Below are 9384 nucleotides of genomic sequence, written 5' to 3'. Positions count from 1 at the left end.
AAACATCCACCCTTTTGCATTTATTTGGTCACGTTAAAAACAAAGAGACGTTGATCCACCAAGGGAGGGGGGAAATCGGCATCCTGCTTATTACGACCAACTCAAACGCCCGAACTACGGGCATACTTTCCAAATCTCTTCGAGTCAGACAGTATGAAAGAAAGAAAGAAAGAAAGAAAGAAAGAAAGAAAGAAAGAAAGAAAGAAAGAAAGAAAGAAAGAAAGAAAGAAAGAAAGAAAGAAAGAAAGAAAGAAAGAAAGAAAGAAAGAAAGAAAGAAAGAAAGAAAGAAAGAAAGAAAGAGAAAGAAAAAGAAAGAAAGAAAGAAAGAAAGAAAAAGAAAGAAAGAAAGAAAGAAAGAGGAAATAGAGAGAGAGAGAGAGAGAGAAAGAAAAGAAAGAAAGAAAAAGAAAGAAAGAAAGAGAAAGAAAGAAAAAGAAAGAAAGAAAGAAAGAAAGAAAGAAAGAAAGAAAGAAAGAAAAGTCGCAGGTGTTTGCTGCGTTGTGAGCATAGGGTGGGTAATGAAGGACTAATCTAGGGACGGTGATCTTGTGAATCCCGCTAGTGAGATACTTATTCAGCAGAAAAAAAATTGGAAAACAAAAAGGTCTGTGATGGATATAGGTTCTCAGTTGATGCGGCAGCTTTGGTTGGAAGGGTGGCTTCGAGGCTGATGGGAAATCAGGGGAAAAGGGATGAGCAACGATGCAGTTGACAAGTCAAAGTACTGTACCCTGACAGAATGCCAGAGACAGACAACCTCATGCCTTCCAGGTATTGTGAACTATAGTTTTCATAATCCTTTGCTATTGGCATGCTGGCTGAGGCTGTTGGGAGTAGGTCAGAAAAATCAGGAGAGCTCCAGGTTGCCTGTTCCTGACTTGATGATAGCCAGCAGCTGGATTAAGCATAGCCCGAAGATGGTGCCCCTCAACAGCTGTGAAACTCTCATGCCATGAGATGGGAACAAAGGTGACATCTGATGACCCCTTCAAATCAAACTTTTAAACTTTAGTCATTCACCATGCCAAAGAGTTCTTTAAGAATGCAGGTTAAAGTTGAACATGGCAGATAAGGACAATTACAAAAAAAATTGACTGTGGAGTCTGGCAGTGAGTCTGCATGATAGTTAAGGGAAAATCACCGTGGTGCCCCCCCCTTCCTTTGGTGCCCTAAGCATGTACTTATTTTGCTTAATTGTTAATCTGGGGCTGATGATCCTTGAGATTGGCAGCCTGTCAAGCAGGCGGTTGGGTACAGAGAAACAAAGGTAACATTGGAGCAGCCCCTTGGCCTCTGCTGCACTCTGGGCACCTGCTGAATGACCAGGTGCTTGTATTCAGGAAGTTGTTGGTGCCACATACCCCCCAAACTGAGGGAGGCTTGGACAGAACAGGTATGTGTCATCTCCACCAACACAAAGATTGTGCATTCCCATGCACAAAGGCTTTCCAACCCCTTTGGGCTGAGGAATCCTCTGTGGCATAGAATAGATATGGGGAAAGATGGGATGGGTGGCCTCAATCTCCTTCTCCAAGAATTCCTAGATCTTACTGGCTTGGCTGCTGGGATAGTTTGTGCTGAAGGCCATCAAGATGCTATTTGAAAGGGATGTGAAACTTTCCCAGGCCAGAGCCCACTTGGCCTTTGAATGAGAAGCAGTTTGGGCAAAAACAAGTTTGACAGCTCCGTGGGTTGATATCATTGGTTGGGTTCACAAACTGTATTAAATCATCATATGGTTTCTCTAGGTATGACTTAACAGATTATCTGAAACTAACCATTGTAGCTTGTCAACTGTGATTTATGGCATGAGTGAGCAGGTTTTGTGGCTTATACCACCAATTATGGCTAAGGCAAATCATGCTGTCCATAATAAGCAAACCTAGTTTTCTCATTCTATTTCTCTCTTGTTAAAGCTCTTCTGTTGGCAGAAAGTCACTGGTACATTTTTTTCTCAAATACAAATTGCAGTGATGAGGAAAGCTGTCTTTCATTACTTCATGTAAGAAACAGTCTTTGTTCTGCAGCAACTCCCCCCTTCGAGAAAGGGGGCAACAACACCATTATGACTCTCAAACATCAAATGTCCATACACCCAACTTCTCAGCTCATTATTATTGAGGTAACACAGAGGAAGTATACAGAACAGTTGAAATACATTATAATGTGAAATGCTAAATAAAATTACCTCTGCCACCCCCTATTAATTTTCATCAACAGACATGGATATAAACACTGTGCTTTATCAATAACTTTTTATTTTGTATTACACACACACACACACACACACACACACAAACTTCTGTAAGGTCTTCTGCAACAGGAAGTACCTCTGTCTGGAAAAACTCAACCATTCTTTCCTTGAAAATGGTTAAATATCTAGTCCTTGCCCAGCAAGAAATAAGCCTCAAATCCACCACGGTCTGTGGAGGTATGATTTATATCCAGCTTTTAGTAAAGTCATAATAACTGCACCCCCCTCCCCAAATCTTGGAAACCTATCACCTTGCTAGATTCAACTTCCTAATCAGCACTGCTTTGATAAGGAAGCAGAAAGTTGTGATGGCATGTAAACCCTTCTAAATGTAACTCCATGTGTGATCCATGCCTGTTGCTATTCTTGCAATTTATTTACGTTTTGGCACAGGAAAGAACTCCCATCATCATAGCCAGTGACAATAGAGATAGCTCATATTTGTTTGTTTTTAAAATACCACTATTATTCCTTGTTATACTGAAGCTGGAACAATGCACTAAGCCATTCAAAGTATGCCAATATTTGGATTCCTTCCAATTTGGTTTAAAAAAAAAAAAGACAAAAACCTTCATTTCACCAGTTACAGAGCAGGGCAAAAATAAAACAAAGCAATCCGACATGATTTTTATGACAAACAATATACAGAATAGGGAAACATTAAAAGTGGCACTTTTATCCTACACAAACAATGAACAAAAAGTACCAGTTCTAAAACAATTCAATGAGCTGCTTTCATGTTTTTGTTTTCGCCATAGCCTGCAACAATTGGCATCTATTCGTTGTACCTCTGTGAAATGCCTTATCTCTGATGTTGGTTACTGTTCATATGGCACAGATGTGTAACCGAAGAGAGAAGCAATAGCAGTTGGAATAAGTGCAGGGTTAGGGTTAGGGTTAGGGTTCACACCTCCACTTCAAAATCCCACCAAATCCAATCCCTTTATTTTAACTCTGATTTATCATTTTTCTTTTCTCCTTAAACTGAGGGTGGCTCAAATTTCTTTCCTACAAATAAAAGAAGCACTTTCCTACAAACCAAAGAAGCACACATAAACTAGGGCTGTCAGGGTTGCACAAAATAGAGCATTTCAATAAATGTGATAATTCCTAGCAAATGATGTAGTGAAGGGAGGAGTAGCAGTTGGTGGGGTTTTCTCCCCCCCCCTCCATATATATAAAAGAAATTCTCAGGGGTGAGTCTATCATAGACTTGCTAGATTTGCAAGTGGCTTAACGTAGCTCTTCCTTCTATTAAGAATTTGATCTGTAGCAATTAGATGGTGATGGTAACCAGGGATCATCCTTCATGCTAAGTGATAATATCGTTTGGCTGGCTTTGGGTTAGTATGAGTGAACCCAGTCAACTGGGGCTTGTTAAACAAAGCACAGATGAGCACTGGATCCTAGTCACTATTCATCTTTATGCTATGAAAAGCTTCAGCTAATGTTTCTTCATACTGATCTCTATTGTAAGTACAAGTAGTGCACACCCAACAATTTCTTTTCTTGCCAGGGATATTCTGGAATAAAAAGTTTTAGATTGTAGCCTTTGGAAACTCTGTCTGCAAATCCAAATAGTATTATGTCTGGTTATGAATTACTGCTAAATTTTAGCATACCTACGTCTACTAGAATATGCCTTGATTTATCTGGAGTATTTTATGCTCTCTTTGCATAAAAACTGTCACAAAATGAGCATCAATGGTGAGTTTTGCTTCTTTGTACTTTCAGGAATCCAGATCCACACAGGTCCAAATAGTCCAAAACCAGAACTGTTAGAACAACTGCCTTCTAATTTCAGTTTTGTTCTATGGGAACTTTTCCTCCAAAATTCACTGCATTTGGGTTTTTTCTTGAAGGAAGATGGACTAATTTGTCTAATCAAAATTTAAAAATATTTCTACTGAACATCCTGATCTAGAGGTATTGATGTTTTGGAAGAATGGGAAAGAAGCTTTGAAAAAAGAGGTGGAAGAAACTTCCTGGCTCAAAAATCAAACCAAGAACTCTTTTGCAATTTACACACAGCTCTGATGGATTTTGATTTCAGAATATTGCAATTCTATGTAGGTTTACTCAGAAATAAATCCTACTATGTCCAACTGGGCATACTCCATTATTTTATGAATGTTCAGGGCATACTTTTTTTTTCATTCTAGCATTTTTCCCTCATGTGCAGGGTCCAAGGTTTTTTTCTTTTTGGATCAACTCACTGTTGATTTGTTGTTTGCAACAGGAATTGACCGACCAGCTTGTCACCTGAGCCTGACACTGTGGGCTGAGAAAGAGTGACCGGCCCAAAGTCACCCAACCAACTTTCACGCCTAAGGCAGGACTAGAACTCAAAGTCTCCTGGTTTCTAGCCTGGAGCCTTAACCACTGGACCAAACTGGGTCTCGTTCATTTCATTTCATTTCATTTCATTTCGTTTCGTTTCGTTTCATTTCATTTTTCATTTCATTTCATTTCATATATTTAAAATGTTTTACCCATATTTGTTCTGCTATGTAGGCAGAAAGAATGGGAGAAGCATTTAATGAACGAGGAGAATAAATTTGTATTTCCCATTTCCTCAAAGATTTCATTTTAGTGAATTTCTCAGTTCAGTCAAATAGCAGTACATTTTATGTCGTTTACTCACTAGAGGGCAGCCTACTAGCATCTCTAGCATCCTTCTCTTGTATATGGTTTTCTAGCACTTCTAATTGGCAGGACCCAGATGAATTGGGCAGTGTTCAGCCCTTCAGGTATGATTGTACCTTAAGGAATTCTGATCTGGACAGGAACAGAGTTGATTTGTTCTATCAGCATTTTGTGTTCCCCAGAATCAGCAGTAGCAAAGGACCACTAATGGTCAGAGTCTAAGAACCTGCAATGGATTCCTTTAAAATCCCTTGAAACTCAAGGTCAGTTTAAATCCAGCTGAGTTCAACTGTCAGTTCAAGGAGGTACACCTGAAAATACATCATAATGGTTGGATATAGCTCTCATAGGCAAAGAATAGAATTTCCCTTTATATTACACACTCTTATTTTTCCTTCAGTGTGATTTAGAGGGAAAGAAGTAGTTTAACCAGAAACCATCAAAGCAGCCTGACTTGATTAGATACATATGGAGGTTTTCTGAAATCTCCATTGAAATTTTAGTCAGACATTGGGAATTCAAAGGGCCCAGTAGGGTGGGCCCTAAAACAATCTGGATAACTGCTCTGACTGCAACAGTGTTTTGCATGGTAAATTCTAAGCTGGGCCAGAATGTTGACCGATTATAGAAGAGAGGAACACGCTGTTCAAACTGTGCAGAAACCGGCACCAGGATTCCAAAAACAAACAAACAAACAAACCCAGCATGCTCAAATCACAACCTTTGCCTCTCCCAAATTGGGATGGATTTTTCCCTTTTGTAAATACCCATTTATGTGATGCAATCCAGAACACGTGGGTTATGTCAAGGTTGTGTACTCTGTAACGAGCCCTTGGGGTAGGGAGGAATGGTGGTGAGGAAAGGGAAAAATTGGTCCCAAATCACACTCTTGTATAAATGAGCCTGACTCAAAAGAATCAAAATAATGCCATTAAAGCTGAGAGTTCCACCTTATACCCTTTCCAACAGAAGTACTGAAATTAATTTCAGGAATAAGGAGACTTCCTCTCTATTGTCGATTTGTTGTAGCAAGGCTTAAATTACTGCTAGTCTCTTTCCTTGGTTCCTAATCTGAGAAACATCCCATATTCCTTTCTAGCAAAGAATATGAAGATTACTGCCTTTCAAAAAATCTCTTTGCCTCTAGCTTCTTCTGCATAGGACAACAGAAAGATTCCCCCCCCCCTTATAATAATTGGTACTCTCTCCCTACTGCTTGTGGTTTGGCAGTGTTTGAGATTGCTAGATCTTCCACAGCCAGGAAATAAAATTTAAGTTGCTTGTAATCATGAATATCTAACTGCCAAAAATGGAAGTTAGCCTCCTGCATGTTCAGACTTCATTAATACCCACCCATCTCAAATATCTCATTGTGATATGAGGGTTCCTAACAGCAGATTGAAACATCATGACATAGGCAGAACCAGGAGTGCCAAATGTCTTACTGAGAGGTAGGAGCAAAACCCAAAGTCATCTCATAGCCCATGCTTGGGCACACTGGCTTCTTCAGTGAGGTTGCTTGTGACAAGTTCTTAGAAGAAGTACCATTATCCTTCATATCTACCCTGATAATTAATCATCTCCTCTACTGTTATGCATCTTGCTAGAGGGAGATATAACAAGTGTCGGCATCTTTTTTCTCAAGAAGGTTGTCCCTTCAGCCTTCTGGCCATCTGTAAGGCTCAGCATGCTTGGCTCATGATTAAGGCTGCTCTGCTTGTGGTGGACAGAGGGCTGTCCCAGAGCGCAACACTTTCCTAGACAGCACAGAAGGCTCTCTCTGGCTTTATCAGAGCTGCTTCCAGTGTCATCCACCTGTAGGCAGGGCATGTTTGTCTAGAACAGCAGCTAGCAAGTCTCTTTCAAAAGCCTGTACTGCAGAAGCAGGCCTCACTCTAGGGTTGTATACAGGAATGGATTCCAGTTTGAACTGTGCTCCCCAACTGGTCCTATTTGCCTTGCAGGTCCAGAGCATTTGAACCAAAGATACCTCCTGTATGGCTGTTGATCCACAATGCAAGATGGGAAAACTGTAATTCTTGAGAAGCCCATCATTGGTCTAGATATATTTGCTTGCTATGGTCAACATCACAGAGGCTTTGGAGATGAACAGACGTTTGCCTTTGCAGTCCACAATCACCATAAAGTGTGATCGCTGCTAAAGAGCAAGGGTTTTAGCTACCCATAAAGAGTCAGAGGAAGTTTCCAGGCCCCAGCTATGTCCTCTGAGCATCAACTTTGCTGAACATCCGGCTATGCCAGTAATCTGGATTATCGAAAGCACAGTCTGAGGACTCCAGTGTGCGCAAGGGTTTCATGAAACCATTCTTGGGACAGGGTGGACTCTGGCAGCCAGGACATTGAACTGGGGGCAACACAGCACCCATTTCCTCATACCCCTGCTCATCTGGGGAGCCCTGGGTGATGCCAGAATCCATATCGGTATAGTCTCCCCGAGAACTGCGGATGCTACTCAGGGACTTGCTAAGTTTGGGCTGTTTGTTCATGTACTCGTAGTCCTCTTCCTCATCTTCATCCTCCCTGCAAGGTGTAGTCAATTGGGAGCTTGGCACACTGCCCAAAGATGCGCTCAGCTCTGAGCCAAGATCCATATACTCATAACCAAGCTCCTCCAGAGAGGCTGGCCGGGGCTGCGAGGATTGTGGAGCACGGCGGTTCATGTATTCATACTCTTCCTCCACTTCATGCACAGGGATGGAGCTATGCAACAGGGAGGCAGCAATACCAGCAGCACGCTCTGCACGGAAAAGGGGAACAAGGGTTTTGTCATTCTGCGGTCACCCAGGATAAGAAACAGCCATTGCTAAGGTTGAGATAGTAATCCCCCTGAAATTGGAATAGAACTGCGCATTAAGTGGATTCAGCACTGCAATGCATGTGCTACGTGGAAGGGTTTGGGCAAGTTATACTTGGGGTCTGCTTCTAGGAACAATGGAATAAAAATGAACAGCATAAGCAGACTGTCTAGTGCTGCCTTGTGTGAAAGCAGGCAGTGTTACGCTTATATGCAGTTGACGCATCCCTATTCTAAGGGATAAGGTAAGAAATCAGAAAAAGACAATCCCAGGTGCAGCCCCACAACATTGCAGAGCTGAGTTGACTGCAGAGCAGGATCATGAAGGCTGTACCTACAACTCCATTATAGGGCTACACCAGTCTCAGGCATCTGAGATAATTCCACTGCTCCAGGGAGGAGGTGGAGGGAAGGGGTAGTAGCAACTCCCTTGGATCATAGTTTTTGTTTATTCTATTTCAGTGTGGCTGTATTCACTTCGGAGTAAGTAAATCAAAATTATTAGCTATGGCCAACAACTGAAGCAAGCCATGGTGGAGGGAGAGCCAAGATCTATCTACTGTCCCTACGGGGCAGATCTGTTATAACCCTGCTTTTCCCATTGTGGTGTGGGAACATTTAATGTTCTATGTGTAGGAGGGCATGGACTGCATCTCATTTCCCTGCAGGGCCATTTCTGGCACTGCTCTTACCTCTGCCATTTCGATCTGGCATGACGTAGCCATTGACATCTTCCTCTCCATCAGCATTTCCAACTGGTAGCATGAGACTTTCCCGCTGAGACAGGTAAGCACTGTCTCCCCGGGACTGCAGGCTGCGGCATAAGCTTCCAGACAGTGACATATCCTCTGTGAGATCATACTCGGAGGCTGTGCCTCGTCCTTCAGAGGACTCAGATATGGTACGACCCATCGACTCCTGCCTTATGCGCGAAGTCTGCCGGGAGCCCAGTCCTGTACCCTGGATCCAAAAGGAGTCAGAAATTAGGTAATGATAAAGATTTATTGAAACCTGGAAGACTCCCATTTTTTCTGATTGCTAGAACTGGTAATTGTACCCTACAAATGACTATTTCCAAAATTCTACAGCCCACTTTGTCACTGATGAGAATTCTGGGAGTTGAAGTCCACACATCCAGGGGATACCTAGGCTGGGTAATGGTGTCCCAAAGTTCTAACCGTAAGGAGTCATTTGGTCATGCTCTATAGTAGGCTGACACATTTCATGACCTGCCAAGAAGGCCCAGGCCTCTGGTTGTCAATGGTACTCATTCAGAAGCTCAGGAGATGCAAATCAGGAAATTTGTCAAGGGCCTAATGTATACAAGTGCATGGCTAGTGAACTTCGGGAGTCACAAATTATGAGGCTGGTCTCGGTGGGATGGCCTTCACTCTGCAAGATCTCTACCTGAGCTCCTTTAATAGCAGACACCAGACCTTCTAATGAAGCATTCTCCAACCTGGCACACTCCAGATATTTTGGAGCACAGCTCCCAGATTTCCTCATTAGCATAACCCAATACTTGCACTGTCTGGGAATAATAGTGTAACTCATTTGGAGACACATTAGAAAAAGCTAAGATAAATTTTCTGAAGAGTGTTAAGGCGTTCCCTTTCCTGCCATCCTACATACAACAACCTCCCAATTCACCGCCTCCCTCCCCCCTAT

The 9384-nt window shown here is 42.2% G+C and overlaps 1 protein-coding gene across 1 annotated transcript in view; it reads right to left on the bottom strand.

The window, feature by feature from the left end:
- Nucleotides 1–1791: 1791 nt before the first annotated feature.
- The window catches only part of ERBB3 (erb-b2 receptor tyrosine kinase 3), a 97974-nt gene continuing 90381 nt past the window's right edge, over nucleotides 1792–9384 (bottom strand). Inside the window, exons 27-28 of the mRNA XM_007423530.4 lie at nucleotides 8409–8676; nucleotides 1792–7659 (exon numbers count right to left, since the gene is read on the bottom strand). Of these exons, the coding sequence (XP_007423592.2) occupies nucleotides 7118–7659; nucleotides 8409–8676 (810 nt within the window). The 3' untranslated portion in view covers nucleotides 1792–7117. The remainder of the gene's footprint in view (nucleotides 7660–8408; nucleotides 8677–9384) is intronic.

Source organism: Python bivittatus, unplaced genomic scaffold, assembly GCF_059951505.1.
Source record: "Python bivittatus isolate LINGU-HERP-01145 unplaced genomic scaffold, Pbiv_v1 ctg000220_np1212, whole genome shotgun sequence".
In the NCBI taxonomy this organism is placed as follows: domain Eukaryota; kingdom Metazoa; phylum Chordata; class Lepidosauria; order Squamata; family Pythonidae; genus Python; species Python bivittatus.
This window is presented reverse-complemented; position numbering and strand designations above follow the sequence as displayed.